This window comes from Felis catus, chromosome B2 (genome assembly GCF_018350175.1).
Source record: "Felis catus isolate Fca126 chromosome B2, F.catus_Fca126_mat1.0, whole genome shotgun sequence".
NCBI lineage: Eukaryota > Metazoa > Chordata > Mammalia > Carnivora > Felidae > Felis > Felis catus.
The window spans coordinates 40939233-40957116 of record NC_058372.1 but is presented as its reverse complement, the minus strand read 5'-3'; the positions used below and the strand labels follow the sequence as shown (position 1 = coordinate 40957116).

General features: G+C 54.3%; 2 protein-coding genes across 4 annotated transcripts; one reads left to right on the top strand and one right to left on the bottom strand.

Moving 5' to 3' along the window:
• Positions 1–667: 667 nt before the first annotated feature.
• Positions 668–15769, top strand: PEX6 (peroxisomal biogenesis factor 6). 3 transcript variants are annotated; one of them, XM_045057576.1, is made up of 18 exons: positions 669–1598; positions 3076–3239; positions 3726–3809; positions 6938–7040; positions 7125–7258; positions 7908–8019; positions 8374–8582; positions 9013–9208; positions 9398–9474; positions 9636–9768; positions 9850–10055; positions 10182–10243; positions 10490–10598; positions 10874–10990; positions 11115–11192; positions 11350–11489; positions 11672–11849; positions 13185–15769. In XM_045057576.1, exons 1-17 carry the CDS (start codon positions 717–719, stop codon positions 11806–11808), a joined length of 2943 nt encoding a protein of 980 aa, XP_044913511.1. In that variant the 5' UTR covers positions 669–716; the 3' UTR covers positions 11809–11849; positions 13185–15769. The 3 variants fall into 3 exon arrangements, with proteins under 3 accessions (XP_019686160.3, XP_023109752.2, XP_044913511.1); XM_019830601.3 differs by lacking the exon at positions 13185–15769 and having other exon boundaries at positions 668–1598; positions 11672–12135; XM_023253984.2 differs by lacking the exons at positions 11115–11192; positions 13185–15769 and having other exon boundaries at positions 668–1598; positions 11672–12135.
• GNMT (glycine N-methyltransferase) lies at positions 12262–15077 on the bottom strand. The gene is made up of 6 exons (XM_003986148.5): positions 14833–15077; positions 13853–13980; positions 13314–13430; positions 12960–13102; positions 12724–12845; positions 12262–12641 (listed from the first exon to the last, which is right to left on the bottom strand). The coding sequence occupies exons 1-6, from the start codon at positions 15075–15077 to the stop codon at positions 12470–12472; spliced, it is 927 nt and encodes a 308-aa protein (XP_003986197.2). The 3' UTR covers positions 12262–12469.
• Positions 15770–17884: the final 2115 nt, after the last annotated feature.

Below are 17884 nucleotides of genomic sequence, written 5' to 3'. Positions count from 1 at the left end.
GGGGGGGGGGGGGGGGGGGGGGAGCAGAAGGGAGAGCAACCGGTTTTGGAGGAATGAAAAAGCAAAGTTGCTTTGTCTTCACTTCAAGTTTGTTGGGAGTAGAAGGAAAGGACAAGAAACACCGGAACATGGGTTTTGCGTAAGATGTGTTGAAACAGATGTGGCAGCACCAAGTACTCCAGGGCTACATGAATCACATGTAGTAATCCAGCCAGCAGCCACTACATACCCATAAGCACTGTGAGACCATTTTATCCTACCACTCCCTCCTGTAACCTTCCCCACAATACCCAAATCCCAGTGCCTATAGTTCCACACTGGAAAGTGTTGGAGTTCCACAGAGTAGTGGAATCCTTCCTAAACACTCCACCCATAGCTCCTAGCACTGGGCCAAGTTGGTCCTGGGCACGCAGGAAGTTCGCTGATCATTCAATTAACTGCTAAGTGCGTGGCAGAAGAGCACGTTAATCCCTAGCAGGCGCGGCAGGCAGATCCCTGCAAACACGGTCTCAAAGGACTACGCAACGGCAGTGAATGTGTTACTGCCACAGAGGCACCAACCCATCAATCCCAGCCGGGGCTCACCCTCCAGGAGGACGCTCCAGGAACCCGCCGCCCCTCCTACTCTTCTCGCGCCTCCCCGGACGGAAGCGGAAACCGCGTGCGGCTCTGGCCCGGAAGCCGCGCTCCAACGGCTTCCTCGTTGGTCTGTCACCATGGCGCTGGCAGTCTTGCGGGTCCTGGAGCCCTTCCCGACCGAGACACCCCCGTTGGCGGTGCTGCTGCCCCCCGGGGGCCCGTGGCCTGCAGCGGGACTGGGACTGGTGCTGGCCCTGCGGCCTGCAGGGGAGAGCCCTGCAGGGCCGGCGCTGCTAGTGGCGGCCCTGGAGGGGCCGGGCGCAGGGACCGAGGAGCAGGGTCCCGGGCCCCCGGAGCTGCTGGTTAGCCTCTCGCTGCTGCGGCTCCTTGCTCTGGGCCCTGGGGCGTGGGTGCGGGCACGGCCCGTGCGGCGGCCTCCGGCCCTGGGCTGGGCGCTGCTTGGCACCTCGCCGGGGCCCGGGCTCGGACCGCGAGTCGGGCCGCTGCTGGTGCGGCGCGGAGAGGCCCTGCCAGTCCCCGGACCTCGGGTGCTGGAGACTCGGCCGGCGTTGCAAGGACTGCTGGGCCCAGGGACGCGGCTAGCTGTCACTGAGCTCCGTGGGCGGGCCAAACTGGGTCCGGAGACTGGAGACAGCAGCCCGCCCCCACCTCCGCCCGTGGTGTCCTCCTTCGCGGTTAACCGCACAGTCCGGCAACTCCGGGGAGTTCTGGGAGGGACTGGGGATTCACTGGGTGTAAGCCGGAGCTGCCTCCGTAGCCTGGGCCTCTTCCAGGGCGAATGGGTTTGGGTGACCCGGGCCGGGGAGTCGTCGAACACTTCCCAGCCACACTTGGCCAAGGTGCAGGTCCTAGAGCCTCGCTGGGATCTCTCTGAAAGGCTGGGACCTGGCTCTGGGCAGCCACGAGAGCCCCTCGCTGACGGACTGGCCCTGGTGCCTGCCACTCTGGCTTTTAATCTCGGCTGTGATCCCCTGGAAGTGGGAGAGCTCAGAATTCAGGTAGGATACAGGACTGAGGTCAGGAATGTTTCCACCCCCTTATTCCCTCTTCCTTACCTCAACTGAATTGGAAGAAAAGAGCTGTAGAATTTAGGTCCCTTACTCCTTAGATCCTAATGTCTCTTAGTCTCATTTATCTGTTCTCTGTAATCAAAATATAACTCTCCATGGTGTGGTGGTGCATGGGAAGGGATTTCCTCTATTCAGGGGAAAGAAGAGAGGCATAGTCAAATTACCAGGTGTTTACAGTATGTTAATCTACTCAATTATTTGTTGAATTGCTGCAGTGTATCCAGAATTGTACTGAATAATATGGAGGATGATACCTCATTGTTTTTGCTCATGCTTATCCTTGACTTCAAGTTCCTTCCTGTTCTTGTAGCCTCGTCTGTTAAAATCCTACCATCCTTTCCTTTTAAAGCCCATCTAAAGATGCCACCTTCTCAAAGCCTTAGATAATCTTACCACATATTTAACATGAATTCTTCCTCCTGTAGCATTTTGTATCTTCCTTAGGGTATTTATTTTCTGCCCTGTTATGATTATGTACTCTAATTCTCAGTTGTCTATTGTAAATTCCTTGAAGGGGAGGGCTCTTTATTATCTTTAGTGCCTGGGGTTGGATTTTAATATTTTTTAAAAATGTACCTAAGAGAAGTTTTTGGTTTAGATTACTTCAAGAAGGTTGTTGTCTTTGGGGGAACAAATATAGTCTAATATTTAATGAGGCACCTAGATGTGTGGTTTAGGCCTGCACTGTCCCATATGGAAGCCACTAGCCACATTGTGGCTTTTTCAATTAATAAGACTAAATAAAATTTAAAACTCAGTTCTTTGGTTGCTTTAGTCTCATCTCAAGTGCTCGATAGCACATGTAGATAACATCTCTAGCACTGTAGAAAGTTCTGTTAGATCATGCTGGCATAGCCAATTAGTACTATGAGATGTCAAGAAGGATATAAGATATGCTTGAATAGGAGTCTGGTGTGGGTTTCCTTTTGAATGGAGGAAAAACTCTGGAGTTCTCAGACTGGAGCTCATTCAGCTGAACCAATCCTGTCAGCTTTCCTGAGATCATATCCGTTTCTCACAGCCTGAATTCAGAGTGTCCCCACTAATGTCCAATTAATATAAATCCCAGTTTTTGCCTGGTGGCTACTCAAAGGGCTTGTGGGAATGAAGTGTCTTTACCACTTTACTGACTCAGGGCCAACGTAAAGGTATCACAGAAAGACTATTTTTACTGGGGAACTGTTTGGAGCCAGAGTCAGAAATCTCTTCCTGGTGCCCATTAGGAGGAGAGGTTTCTGTTTCCAGGGAAGAGATACAGGTATTCAGTTCTGCTGCCTTAGGCCTCCCCTCCCACGGGCCTTGTGGATAGAGGAAGCAAATAGAAATATGGGCTGCTAAAGTTAAGGTAGGGCAGAGCCTGACTCCTTGGAAGAAGGTTATAAGGTGGTGGTTATTTCTCTAATAGAGGTACTTGGAAGGCTCCAGCATCCCTGAAGACAAAGGAAGCTGCTCAGTGCTGCCTGGGCCTCTGTTTGCCAAAGAGTTACACATCGAAATTGTGTCCTCTCCCCACTACAGCACGAATGGAAATTATGACCATGTTCTTTACCGGCACTTTCAGACACCCAGGTTAGCTGCTTCCCCCTTTCAAGAAGATAGCATCTCACCCTTGTTGCTCTCCTCCTATCCCATGCCTTAGATTCAGGTCCCACAGAGCCTTTGACTTTACAAAGCCACATTTTAAGCAGTATTGCGGCTAGATGCCTCTTGGTGTAGCAGGCGGTCCATAGAAGAGAAATTCACCGTGAGGTGAATCTGGACATTCTAAACTGAGGAACCTATAAATTGAGAGGGTCCCCAAAGAGCCAGGACTCAGCTTCACCCCCTCACTGCTCTCTGATCCTCCTTTCTAGCCTCTCTGCCATCTCCCCCCCCCCCCCCCCCCCCGCCCTGGTTCATTCTAGGTCAGACTTGTTCTCTGAACAACTGCTTGGGATCTCTGGGTGGGCAGTAGGTCCCTATGGTCTGCAGGTTGGGAGTGGACATGTGGGGATATGTCAGGCCCATGTTCTTGACTCTCATTGTGAGCTGACCAGGGCCACTGCTGTGTTGCAGGGCAGTCCAGGAAGGGGATGTTCTGTGTGTGCCAACAGTTGGGCAAGTAGAGGTCCTGGAAGGAAGCCCAGAGAAACTGCCCAGGTATGCAGCTGCCTCCTGTCCTACAGTTGGGATTCTTAACCTGGGTGCAAGAGTTCTACGATCCCCTCCCCGCAAGTTGTGTGGAATAATTTTGTATATAAGGGAATACTGCTGTTTTTGTCATGTACATTTTTCTAGAGAAAAGGTACATGCTTTCTTCGGGTTCTCACATGGGTGCAGGACTGAAAAAAGATGAAGAACCACTGCCTACTGCCTGTGGGAGGTGTTTTATCCTCAACTTGTTGGGTGGTCATAGGTAATGTAAAGCATTAAGAAGTTTAAGAGCCTAGACCAACATGAGACTCCTTGCTTTTCATTCTCAACCACAGTGTTGTTTGCACCAGGTTTCGGGCCACACTTCCCATATACTCAACATAAAGAGACCCAAGCTTCGATTTCTGCCCTAATCAATAGTGTGTGCACATAGAGCTTTTCGATCCTATCTCCCAAAATGGGGGAAAGAGAAATTGCTGCTGTTATTGAGGGGCCTTCTCTTTGTCTTTATCCTCAATAAAGAGAAATATAAGCATGACTGAGCCAAGCACCCAAAACAGGGAGTCCATCCTTTTGCCACCCTGTCGACTCTGATCACAGGGGTTCCGTGTAAAATGGTGAGGCAGAGAATTCAGAGACTGCTTTGTGAAAGGGGAGAATGTGTAGCCTGATACCCCAGGACTGATTTCCTATAGTGATGTCCTAGAAGGAGAACACAACTGATTGACACGCTAAGCCAATGTTCAGGGGATTTCAGTGAGGTGATGGGACCAGCCTGAAGGAACTGAGGTTTAAGAGTTGGCATGCCCAAGGTCTCTGGCCTAGTCAGCTTGGGTCCTCTGCCAAGGCAGATGCCTTGTCTGGAGCACCTGATTCATCCTTGGTCAACATTCAGAGCTTGGTTCACTCAGAGTTGTGGTACTCAGATGAAGCGCCTGGTAGTGCACGTTGTAACCCCAGTTGATGCTCACGGCGCCTCTTTGAGCTTTCCCAAATCAAATCTACAACTGGGGCCTCGTAGAAAGTGCCAGGCCTGTATTAGTCACTTCTGTCTCCCATCTTAAATATAGCAAACATCTATGAGCTAGCTTTCTGTAGGAAACCTACAGAATGCCCACCCTTTGTACCTTCAGAGGAAAGTAGGCACTGGACCCTTCTGAGATAGACCAGCAAGCCTGTTCTGTTCCTGGATGTCTGCTGTTCTGGCCCTTTAGCGACCTGCCTCTCTCTGGCTGCTGAGCACACAGTTCTTCCCCTGGGTAGGTCCTGGAAAGCAGGGTTGGGGTCAGCAGGTTGGCCTAAAGACGGATAGAGATGAGTGCTTTAGCCCTCCTCCCCCAGACCTGGTAAGGAAAGCCCTGCTAGGAGGCTCCTGAGATCCCTGGAACAGAATTCCAGTGTTGGTAGTGTAGCTTCTTCAGGCTCTTCCACGGTTCCACCTCCCCAAAGCAGGCCAGCAGGATCCAGCTGCACTGTCTCCCGTCTGGCTTTTAATAACACACAGCATTCCCCAGAAATACCCAGATGTGTTCTAGAAGTCTGCTCCTTGCACTCACTGAGATGGTCCTACCGCTGTCCATGGAAGGGGAGTTTCCCCCTAACCCTCCACAGTGCTGTTCCTCCTTGGATTCCACTGCTTACCATGTGCACTGTGACACAGGATTGAGATTCCAGGTTATAGACCCACCCACTGTTCATGTATACTGAATAGTAGTAAGACACAGTCTTCCTTATGTTCTAGTTTTTAACCACAATAACTGCCCACCCTAATAGTTGCAAGAGTTCACAATACCAGTCTGGTATGCCTCTCCCCTCTGCCTTGAGTTATTCCCACCAATCCACTTTGCTGTTGGAGTAAACAGTTTTATGACTGCGAGACACGCTGAACAGCAATTTGCACCGATTGGAACTTCGAGAGGCCCAAGTCTGGGCCAAGTCGTTGCCTTTCTACCTGAGGATTAAAGAGGAGAGTGGTTCATCATTTTTATCTGGAAAATTGGGCTAGTAACTACTACCCGCTCCCCCACTCTGCACCCTTAGGACACTGAAGAGCCCTAAGTCACTCTGACACTAGCAGTGACTTGCACAGCCTTGGTTATGGCTGGGGGAGCTTTTGAAAAATACAGATGCCTGAGCCCCCTCAGACCTATTGGAGCAGAATCAAGGTGAAGCTGGGGCCTGTGACATCTTTTAACTTTTTCCAAAGGAGAGAAAAATGCTAACTTAAAAGGCTGAGATGGGGCACCTGCCTGGCTCAGTCTGTAGAACATGCAATTCTTAATCTCGGAGTCGTGAGTTCAAGCCCCACATGGGTTTAGAGATCACTTAAAAAAAATTGAGATATAATTCATATGCCATGAAATCCACGTTTGAGGTGTACAATTCAGTGGCTTTTAGTAGATTCACAAGGTTATGCAACCAACACCACTATCTAATTGCAGAATATTTTCATCACCCCAAAACCCTACGCATTAACAGTCACACTGTACCCCCTCCATCCCTCAGCCCCCAGCAATTACCATCTGCTGAATGGAATCATACAACATGTGGCAGATACTGATTTTCAGAAGTTTTACAGATCATTCTAATGTGCAGCCAAAATAGAGAATCATTAATCATTAATTGTCTTTAGTAACGTATCTGCAATTTGATTTTGTGGATTGTTTAATAAGAACCAAGGAGCCCTTCCTGCTGAGGCTTTGGAAGGCCTTGGGAGGTATGAATTTGAGGGGAAGACAGTAGTCTGAAGCCAGTGAAAATGGCCAGATGATCATTGCTTAGTGCAGCTGTGTCTTCTGCCATCGGAGTGGGTGGGTAGGCCATTCACCCGGAGAATCACGCCCCCATGGCTCCCTGATGGTTGTCATGAGGGATGTGGAGGACAGTTAGAGCTCCTGCCCTCAAAAATGTACATGGGCCAGCCTGGGAGATGAGGAAGACCATTCGCTCTCTTCTACCCCTACTCCTCTCCCCTTCCCCACTCCCCACCATGCCATAACTCTCATGTCCGTTACTCATGCTGCTCTTGAGTTTGTCCCTGCTGGGGACCTCTATGATTGAGACAGCCGCCTTGTCCTCAGGGAGGGGTGTATGTGGGCTCTGGGTCTGGGATTCATGGGGCTTCTTTCCTTCAGGTGGCGGGAGATGTTTTTTAAAGTGAAGAAAACCCTTGGGGAAGCTCCGGATGGGCCAACGAGCGCCTTCTTGGCAGACACCGCCCATACCTCCTTGTACTTGGTGAGGCCCTGGGGATGGGAGTAGACCTGGGGAAAGAAACAGAAACAACTCCCAGACACTAAAGCTTCCTGCCACCTTTCACAGGTGGGTTCTACCCTGAGCCCTGTTCCAAGGCTCACTTTAGGAGAATCCACTCCCTGGAACAGCTTGTCTCCTCCGGGCCTGGAGGCCTTAGTGACCGAGCTCTGTGCTGCCCTGAAGCCTCGCCTCCAGCCAGGGTGAGTGAGGCCATGGCCTCAGGGTGTGAGGAAAGCCTGCTCAGAACATCTCTGGAGGGGCAGGGGGCTGGACAAGTAGTTCCTAATGCGCTGGCCGGAGTGGGATTGGGTGGACCTCCCTCAAACTAGTATGCCCAGGCCACTCGCCCATGTCCTTTCTGTAAGCAAATTCCTAGGCTCCTTTCTGGGGATAATCTCCATCCTCCAGGGTCAGCTGGGGAGGAAGAATCTCTACCAGAGACAGCTGTCTCTGAGACTGTCCTTCCCCTTGGGGAGCCCACTAGCCATTCTGTCCTTCACCACCCTGGCCCCAAAAGATGCAGTTCCTCATACCACTGGCCTAAGTGTAGACACAGACCCTTCCCTAATTCCTCGTGATTCCAGACCAGACATAACAGTCAAGGCTTTACTGAAGGCAGTGACGACAAGGGAGTTGTCCTGGCTGGTGGATATACTCCATGCCCCCGCCAGAGCACCACGGGTGGTATGGGAAATACAGCCTCACCATATGGAAACAGCCCTGGAGGAAGGGGGATGCCTCAAGAAAAGAGAAACAGGCTGTCTGCTTTCTAGATCCAAGGACCCCTGTTACTGAGGGCTCTTAACTTTGAGAGAATGGAGGAGACAAGTGTCTGTTTTCTGGTTGCAGAGGTGCCCTCTTGACAGGAACCAGCAGTGTCCTTCTCCATGGTCCCCCAGGCAGTGGGAAGACCACAGCTGTCACTGCAGCCTGCAGCCGCCTTGGCCTCCACCTACTGAAGGTGAGGGTACCTGGAGAGTAGAACCCCAACCACATTTCCCCAGCCCAGATTCTCCTTCTCCCCTCCTCCCTGTCCTGGCCCTAATGCCTCGGCCCAGTGGGCCAGTTGGTCAGGCAGATTCCCATGATTCTCACCTACTGAGAGAAACTTTAAAAAAGGAAGGGGTTTGAAGATTTTGTTGGACAGTCCAGGGAATGAAGTTAAAGAAGAGGTAGGACTTGGCCAGTGTTACCTTCTCCCCCATCCCTGCTCTCTAAAAAGAAGATGGCTGGCATCTTCTGGCTCCTCTCCCCGCCATTCCTGCCTCAGTCACACCTGCCCCTTGCTCACAGACCATCGGGGTCTCCTCCCCAGGTGCCCTGCTCCAACCTCTGTGCAGACAGTAGCGGAGCTGTGGAGACAAAACTGCAGGCCATCTTCTCCCGGGCCCGGCGCTGCCGGCCTGTGGTTCTATTGCTGACAGCCGTGGACCTTCTGGGTCGGGACCGTGATGGGCTCGGTGAGGACGCCCGTGTGGTGGCCACGCTGCGTCACCTCCTCCTCGATGAGGACCCCCTCACCAGGTATTATACAGAGCTGGGTCTGTAAAGGGGCAGGGCCAAGCCACCCTCATCTCTCTTCAGCCTTTTGCCCTCTCTTCCTCAATGGCTTCTCAGACATCCTGCCCATTTGGCCATTCTCCAGACGGCCCTGAGCAGAGGAGCTTGGGGTATTCAGAGGGAGGAGGATGTGCTCCCTCGTGTTTTGTGGGGAGCACTAGAGAAAAAGCACAGGCTCTACCCTCAGGGAGCTCCCTGTGTGAGGGGGGAAGCATAGGTCCCCCTCTCAAGGTATGCCCATGGAGCCCCATCCAGGAAGCTGTGGGGTGCTCACCTCCTCTCCCATCCCAGCACCCACCCACCTCCCTGCCCTATGGCACCAGCCTCCTGACAGGACAGGGCTCAGGGGCTGCCAGCCACATTCTCGCCCTCAGTGCCCACTCCGTGTCTGCAGCTGCCCGCCGCTGATCACTGTGGCCACCACAAGCAAGGCCCAGGACCTGCCTGCCGACGTCCAGACAGCATTTCCTCACCAGCTGGAGGTGCCCGTGCTGTCAGAGGGGCAGCGGCTCAGTGTCCTGCGGGCCCTCACTGCCCATCTCCCGCTGGGCCAAGAGGTGAAGCTGCCACAGCTGGCACGGCGGTGCGCAGTGAGTACTGAGGCGGGCACAGGCCTCCCCGCATTCTGAGCCGCGGTGGTACGATCCAGCTGCCCTGCGAGTGAGGGTAGAAAACCCCGAGGCTTCAACACTGGGGCCTCTGCGCCAGCTGGGGGACTAGCCTCCTGAGGGCTCTTGCCAACTGTGCCCTGCTCATGTGTCCTTTCCTGTGGTTCCCAGGGCTTTGTGGTAGGGGATCTCTATGCCCTTTTGACCCACAGCAGCCGGGCAGCCTGTGCCAGGATCAAGAACTTGGGGTAAGGAAACTGGGCACAGGAGGGAAAAGGAGGCAAGAGGAATTGTGGGTGGGTGGATGGGTGAGGGCTGGGGGGGGCGGGGAGGAGAAACCAGGACCCTGATGTACGTCAGGGTACGTACGTCAGGTCCTCCAGAGGCCTTCCTGGGTTTCTCTTTGCAGTTTGGCAGGCGGCTTGAGTGAGGAGGATGAGGGGGAGCTGTGTGCTGCTGGCTTTCCCCTCCTGGCTGAGGATTTCGGGCAGGCACTGGAGCAGCTGCAGACAGCTCACTCTCGGGCCATTGGAGCCCCCAAGGTAGAGACTCCAGGTCCTTGGAGGTAGGACTGCAGCTCTCTTCACCACCATATCCCCAACCATGCACTTTCCGTCTCCTAGATCCCCTCGGTGTCCTGGCATGATGTGGGCGGGCTGCAGGAGGTGAAGAAGGAGATTCTGGAGACCATTCAGCTCCCTCTAGAGCACCCAGAGCTTCTGAGCCTGGGCCTGAGGCGCTCGGGCCTTCTGCTCCATGGTCCCCCTGGCACTGGCAAGACCCTCCTGGCCAAGGCAGTAGCCACTGAATGCAGCCTTACCTTCCTCAGGTGGCGAGGGGGTGTGGAAGGGATGGTGGGCAAACTGGGGGCCGCAACAGGCTGGGGAGCAGGAGGGGCTGGCTGAGAGGTCACTTGTGTGTTTATGCATCTGACAAATCTCATCCTCTCCTTCAGCGTGAAGGGGCCCGAGCTTATCAACATGTATGTGGGCCAAAGTGAGGAGAATGTGCGGGAAGGTGAGTGGGTGAGGAGGGGCCCAGGTTCTAGCCCTTCCCAAACCCCGATGGCCCTTGTGCTGCCTACCAACACCCCCAGGCTGCTCCTGGTCTTTCTAAGGTCTCACGGTCCTTTCCACAAGGGACCTGCCCAGGGTGGCCTAGTACCTGGAGGGATGAGTTGTCACACCTGGCTCTTCCTCCCCTATCTCCTGACTTTAGACCCCCCTGAGCTTCCCCCTCCTGTGTGTCCCTTTCTCTCCTTAGTGTTTGCCAGGGCCAGGGCTGCGGCTCCATGCATTATCTTCTTTGATGAACTGGACTCCCTGGCTCCAAACCGGGGGCGAAGTGGAGACTCTGGAGGTGTGATGGACAGGTGGGGGTCTGAGCCAGAATGGAGTCTGGGGTCCAAGACGGAGGGATGGGATACAGTGTTCATCACCCAGAGTACCTGTCATTCCAGTTCTGAAATAGGGGCCTTGGAGTTGGGTGGGGGACGTTGAAGGGAATGGGGGGCCTGCCTGGAGGGGTGTACAGGGCACAGCAGAGCAGGTGGCCCTGTGGAGAAGACCTGTAAGAACAGGCACTGCTGGTAGGGCAGGGGCCGAGGAAGGGCCAAGGACTCTCTTGCCTTCATGTCCTGATTTGTAGGGTGGTGTCTCAGCTCCTGGCCGAGCTGGATGGGCTTCACAGCACTCGAGATGTGTTTGTGATTGGGGCCACCAACAGACCAGACCTCCTGGACCCTGCCCTTCTGCGGCCTGGCAGGTGTGCACCCCGTACCTCTCACCTCTACCAGGCCCACTGGGGCCTCTCCCCTGACCCCCATCCTATGCCTCCTCCACTCTCATGCTGGGCTCCCTGACCCTTATGCCCGCCTATTTCCCTAAAGATTTGACAAGCTGGTGTTTGTGGGGGTGAGCGAGGACCGCGCCTCCCAGCTACGCGTTCTGAGCGCCATCACGCGCAAGTATGCCCCGTTAGGGGGAGACTCCCAAAGGGCTTGGGCCTTGGGATGGTCCGGGGATAAATGCAACATGCAGAATAAGCTGGTCAGGGATGCCTCTTGAGAAAGTAGGGGATGCCAGGTAAAACTGTTTTTCTCCTTTCCTGTATCTGCACAACAGATTCAAGCTAGAGCCCTCCGTGAGCTTGGTGAACGTGCTGGACCGCTGCCCTCCCCAGCTGACGGGGGCAGACCTCTACTCCCTCTGCTCTGATGCCATGACAGCTGCCCTCAAACGCAGGGTTCAGGACCTGGAGGAAGGTGAGTCACTTGCCAGCCCCAGAGGTCAACCAAAAAGCTAATGGGAACCAGGCCTGGTCCTAGATTTCAGAGGAGGGACTGTTGACCTTTGGGGGACTCTGGGCAAGAAGATGCCTACCCAGGGCTCTGCCCTCCTCGGACATAGACCACAGCCTCTGTTGCCCCCTGTCACCCCCTCCCAGGGCTAGAGCCCGGAAGCTCAGCACTGCTGCTCACCATGGAGGACCTGCTGCAGGCTGCTGCCCGGCTGCAGCCCTCGGTCAGTGAGCAGGAGCTTCTCCGGTACAAGCGCATCCAGCGCAAGTTTGCCGCCTGCTAGGAGCCTCCTGCAAGCCGGGACCCTGCCCACAGTGGCTAAAGGTACTCAGGTGTCCCCACAGAGACCTGAGAGAGCAAGGGGCCCTTTCTCAGCGTGCTGCTATTGCACCCAAAGTCGGCCTACCTTCCCGAGAACCCCGAGGTGCCGAGTAGCCCCACAAGAGCTCAGAGGCATCATCCCCTGCCTACCTGTTCATCCTCCCAGGCCAGCTCCAGCTCCAACACTAAAGACCCTCTGCTCAGAAGGAGGGGCTTGGGCCTGGAGTTCTGGGGTGGGGCACTGAGGGAGTCCAGTCTTGGCTGAAAATAAAATGTATGCTGCCCCCTGCTGGTTGTGGTCTGAAAGGGTGCAGTGGGAAAGAGCAAGATTGTGTGGAAGGAGTGAGCCACAGGGGAGGGCAAGGCGGGCACCACAGGAGCCTGATCCTTCTGATATAAACACCAAGCGTGCAGGAACTGAAAAAGGCACAGACTATATTGCTCACTCTTCCATTTGCCTGAACCCAAATCCCCGTACCCCCAGCAGCAGTCTGCCCCTCTCCACACCCCAAGGGTCTGCACCAGGGGTTAGGCTTGGTATGGGGCTGCCAGTCCCCACCTCCCCAGACGGATCTGGCAGTGCCTGGGCAGAGGGTCGTAGGAGCTGAGGCCACGCTCAGCACTCAGTCCGTCCTCTTGAGCACATGGATGAAATAGCAAGGGATGTAGGCCTGGCCAGGCTTGTAAGGCTTGAAGTCCCCCAGGACGCTGTGCTGGCACTTGCCCCCGAAGGCTGCTCGGAGCAACTCCGTGAAGGAAGCCAAACGGTGAGGGTAGTAGGAGAGCCGGAACTTACTGCAACAGAGCCCCCAACCAACCATGAGGGCTGGTGGCCTCAGCACCACCCCTCCTCACCCCTACCTAGCCGAGTGGGTACCTCAAACCAGGAGAACCATCCTGGCCAGCGCCCGGCACCTGCACCGTGTAGTCCAGGGTCACCATGTGGGCCTTGTTGTTCACTGTCAGCACTGATGTCGTGATATCCTTGGTCAAGTCACTCTGTAGGTGGTGGTGCAGGCTGCATTAGCCTCTGCAGCCATTGTGGGGCCTGGACCGCAGGATCACGTCCCCCATCCCCCACTCTAGGCCTCCCCCCCCCCCCAGGGGCCCCACCTTATAGTAGATGTTCTTTCCTGGGGGTGCACAGCCTGTGCTGAGGATGTGGTCATAGTTGCGATGATCGATGACCAGCAGGCCCCCAGACCGCACCATGCTCGCGATGTTCCTCAGTGCCAGCCGGTGCTCACTCTGGTCTCCTGAGCTCCGGGCAGGGGCAGAGAGGCTCCATCTGCTCAGGGCTCCGAGCACCAATCTCCCTCCCATCTTTCTCCTCCCCAGGGATACAGATGCCAAGGCACAGAGGAGCAGAAAACAGTCTGCTCTGTCAGGAGAGCAGGCACCCAGGGGTCTGTGGAAAGAGGTACAGCTCAAAGCAGGGGCCATGCTCAAGGCCACGCCCTCTCTCACCTCTGCAGTCTGGCAAGTGGGCAAAACTATTGCCAAGGCAGATGACCGCATCGAAGCCGCCCCCTGGTGGCTGGGGCACATCTTTGTCCAGAGTCATCCAGTTGGCTTCTTCAATGACTGGGACCAAGAAGGGGAAGAGGGATCAGGGTGGCACCATGGCACCAGCAGCACTCACCTCCACCAAGTGCAACCCTGCCTCAGTTTCCCCTTCGAGGCACACAGGGATTCCCCATCCGGTTAGAAGGAGGAGCTCACCATGGACATGGAGGGGGAAGGGGAGAAGGGGTCAAGGGAGGAGGAAACCAGGGATGGGAAGCATGGCTCCGTGCTTCTGTGTTTTTATTTGGGAGGAGGGAGAAGACTCATCACCAGATACCTCATTCTGGTGCGTAAGCCTCCCTTTCCAGGGAAATGAAAGTAATTTTGCTGTCCCCCTTAAGGAAAACAAAGCACACCAGCACAGGAGCTGAAGGAGCCCAGGGCAGAGAGTACCGAGTCCTTGGCGGCTGGGTGGGGAGGGCCTGACTGGACCTACATACCCCACTTGTCAAAGGCCGGTTCGTGCCGCCGGTTCCAGCGCTCTTTAAGCGCGTATTTCAGCATCTTGTCACTGGCATCCACACTGGTCACGGTGAAGCCCTCTTCCACCAGCATGATGGAGTCCACCCTGGGCAGGGTCAGAGATGAGAGGCCAAGAGGGGCAGTCAGGGGGCCTGGGAAGGCAAGGAGGAGGCCCTGTGCTGGGCACTTCTGTCTCCTCCACTCTTGAGACCATTCCTCTGCTTCCTCTCCTGAGACCTTCCCCACTGACCTCAAATGACCTGGCAAATCGGTTTATCACCAGGTAGCAAATTCTGGGTTTGGTTTTTTAGCACCTCTTCAGAGCCGGGCGCTCTGTAAATGTGCATTAATCCTCATGGCAACCCTGTGAGGTAGACAATGTTACCCCCACTTGAGGGACGGGGCAAACTGAGGCTCCTGGAATTTAGGAACCTGTGCAGGGGAGGTAGTGCAGCATGGTGTTTTGTCTGAATGTCCTCTCCACTAGGGAGAGGGCTTTCGCTCCTCTGAGGCGGGATTTCCACAACTGTAAGTGGGGTATCACTCCTTACCTCATGAGGTTATGTGAGGATCTTAAAAACGGATGTGCCAAAAGCTCCTGGCACCGCGCGTGGCGGCACGGGCAAATATTGAACAAATGTTAACTGTTAACACTGCCCAAGGCCATCACTTCGGGACCCGTGCTGCAGCCACGACCCGAGCTTACGTCGGTCTGGCGCCAAAGCCCGGCCGCCGCCCTCCCCGGCGAACCGGCAGGCCCCACCCTGCGGTGCTTACACGCCCCCTCTGCCCCCGGGTGTCTTCAGCCCCTCCTCCCGCCCGCTCTGCCCCCCTCGTCCCGCCCCGGGCCGGCTGCCGCTCGCAGGTGGAGGCTGCCGGACCAACCAGGCCGAGGTCCCCCACACCCCCCGCCCCCCCACGCCGAGCCAGCGGCTCCCTGGCCCCCGCCCCGGCTCACCCGGTGCCGCAGGCCACGTCGAGCACCCGCTGGCAGCCGTGCTGGCGCAGCAGCCCGAGCAGCCAGGCCTTGTACTCGGCCGTGCGGCTGCGGGTGTCCCCGATGTAGAGCTGCCACACGCGTGCCGCCTCTCCGTCCGCGTACTGGTCCGGGAGCCCTTCGGCCGCCACCCCCAGGGAGCGGGTGCGGTACACACTGTCCACCATCGTGCAGCGCGCCTGGCTCCGCCGCGGGCCGCTCCGCATTTATAGTACGGCCCGGCCGCCCCACCTGTCCAATGGCAGGTGAGCGCGGGGACACGCCCCTGCTGGGCTCCCAGCCTCGGGGAGGGCGCTGCCCGGCGTTTTGCACCAGCCCTCCTCGCCGGCGGGAAGATCCAGCCCTCTGGGCGACCCCGTGGCGGGAAAGGGCCCTCCCAGCCCCCTCCCCTCTTAAGCCAGGTATCAGGAGGACTGGGGAGGGGTCAGAAGAGGTGGCAACTGTGAGATCGCCCACTCCACCCCTACCCAAGCTGGGAAAAAAGGAAACCCCCCCCCCCAGTCCACACAGAGATCAGCGCCTAGGACTGGACCGTCCCTAGAGGAGGAAAGTATTAGCATATCTAAAGGAGGATCGTCTAGCTGAAAGAGGGCCTGGTCGGCCAGGAAAGGGATAAATAGCGAATATCTGGGGATAATGCAAGTCTGGCCACCCAAGTCCAGGAGCAGTTCTGGCTCAGGGGATCGTCTGCCTACCCGGGGGCAGGTGCTCCTCTGTCCTGGAGGTGACGCATCAAGCTTTTCCCTGAGCCTCGTGAGGCGGAGTCCGGCCTTTCCTCCCAATTCTTCACCGACTGGCACGCTTCTAAAGCGCTATCTGCTGTTTGAGGCCCCTGTTCGATCTCTGGCGTCTCCACCAAAAAAAAAAAAAAAAAAAAAAAGACTTTGTTTTTAAGTAATCTACACCCAACAGTGGGCTCTAAGTCACAACCCGTGATCAAGAGTCACATACTCTAGGGGCGCCCGGCTGGCTCAGTCCCTGGAGTATGCTACTCTTGACCTCCCGGTTGTGAGTTCGAGCCCCAGTTGGGTGGAGAGATTACTTAAAAGAAAAAAAAAAAAAAAAGAAGAAAGAAAGAAAAATAAATCTTAAAAAAAAAAAAAAAAAGTCACGTGCTCTCTCAACTGAGCCACCTAGGTGCCCCTAAAATTTTTACTTTTTTAAACACTATGTGCTTTCCATGGAGGTGCCCACAGGGTAGGAAGTCAAGGGTTAAGGGGGGAAGTGCTTGGTGCCCTTGCTGTTATATTGTTCACTGTCACTTCATAAATTGGCCCTTTGGTTTGGTTATACATCCACCCTTCCTCCCCAAAGCAGAAGGTCTTTTCCTAGGACACCACCCTGGACTGAGATGGATTCAGCAAGATGATACCACCCAGTGAAGCTCAAGACAGGGAGAACAGCCTTCCCTATCTATCTTGGTTTGTCTGGCTTCAGAAAGAGCTATGTATAGAGTTTAGAATGAAGGAGGCTCTCCTCCCCCTCCCCCTTTTATTAGCTGTAGAATCTGAGAGCTGGAGGAACCCCAAAGATCATATAATCTTTTTTCAAAAGTTTATATATATATATATTTTTGAGAGAGGCAGGGGGAGGAGCACAGAGTGAAGGAGAGAGAGAATCCCAAGCAGGCTCCATGGCGTCAGTGCAGAGCCCGACTCCATCCTGGATCTTATGAACAAATCTCAGGACTGTGAGCTGAGCCGAAATCAAGAGTTGGATGCTTGACTGAGCCACCCAAGTGCCCCCATTTTTTTTAAGTTTTATTTATTTAAGTAATTGCTACACCTGACATGGGGCTCGAACTCATTACCCTGAGATCAAGAGTCACATGCTCCTCCGACTGAGCCAGGTAGATGCCCCCGTATAATCATTCTCAGCTTCCTATTTGTAGCACACAGATTGCCTCAAATGAGCCTGTCCTGCCCAAGTAATAGAGTATTGTGCTCATGTTGACCCTACAGACAGGTTTTTGGCAACAGGCTTAGAAGAGCACAGAACTGGGAGTTATAAATACATAGATAAGTGGCCTAAGGCAGTTTATTATTTTTTCCCTTACTATTGATTTCTTTTCCATTTACTTTTTTTTTTAGTTATTTTTTTTAACATTTATTTTTAATCGAGAGACACAGAGCGTGTGCCTGGGAGGAGCAGAGAGAGGGAGACACAGAATCTGAAGCAGCCTCCAGGCCCTGAGCTGTCAGCACAGAGTTGAATTCAGGGCTCGAACCCATGAACTGTGAGATCATGACCTGAGCCGAAGTCGGACGCTTAACCCACTGAGCCACCCAGATGCCCTCTTTTCCATTTACTTTTTGCCTCTTAACCCTCTCTGAATACATCTGAGGTAAGCCTGGGATTTTCTCAGGGCTCAAAATGCTGCTGGGAAATGTCCCCTTTAGGGACGCCTGGGTGGCTCAGAGGTTAAGCTTTTGACTCTTGTTCCCAGCTCAGGTTTGATCTCGGCTCAGGTCTTGATCTCAGGGTAGTGAATTCAAGCCCCACGTTGGACTTTAGAAAGACCAGGACAATCATTTCAATAGATCACAAGGTTTACCCAACTCTTTGGGTCTCAATATTTAAAGACAAGTATTCTTGTGATTTGGAATACTTTCTTCTCCTGATATTTACATAAATAATAGTACATCCTGAATGAAAGGCATTGATTTGTAAATTTAGACATCTTTGCACACCCTTTCATTTAGAAACTGCCATAAAGACACTGATTCCAGAGTCATTCCATAAAACTAGTCCCCAAAAACAGCATTTTGATTTTGTTCTTACCTAGGAGGAAAAAAAGGGAAAAAAAAAATTACCTAGAACAACTATTTAAGAATCTTGTTTTTTGGGGCATCTGGGTGGCTCAGTCAGTTAAGTGCCCAACTCTTGGTTTCAGCTCAGGTTATGATCTCACAGTTTTGTGGGTTTGAGCCTGGCATCGGGCTCAGCACTGGCAGCCTAGAGCCTGCTTGGTATTCTCTCTCTCTCTCTCTCTCTCTCTCTGCCCCTCCCCCAC

Coding starts and splice junctions, on each gene's coding strand:
- PEX6 (XM_045057576.1), top strand. CDS start 717: ATGGCGCTGGCAGTCTTGCGGGTCCTGGAGCCCTTCCCGACCGAGACA. Junction 7,259..7,907: donor AAGCCTCGCCTCCAGCCAGG/GTGAGTGAGGCC, acceptor TTCTGGTTGCAG/AGGTGCCCTCTTGACAGGAA. Junction 10,991..11,114: donor GCCCTTCTGCGGCCTGGCAG/GTGTGCACCCCG, acceptor ATTTCCCTAAAG/ATTTGACAAGCTGGTGTTTG.
- GNMT (XM_003986148.5), bottom strand. CDS start 15,077: ATGCGGAGCGGCCCGCGGCGGAGCCAGGCGCGCTGCACGATGGTGGAC. Junction 13,431..13,852: donor ACCGGCCTTTGACAAGTGGG/GTATGTAGGTCC, acceptor TCTTGGTCCCAG/TCATTGAAGAAGCCAACTGG. Junction 13,103..13,313: donor CCACTTGCCAGACTGCAGAG/GTGAGAGAGGGC, acceptor CCCGGAGCTCAG/GAGACCAGAGTGAGCACCGG.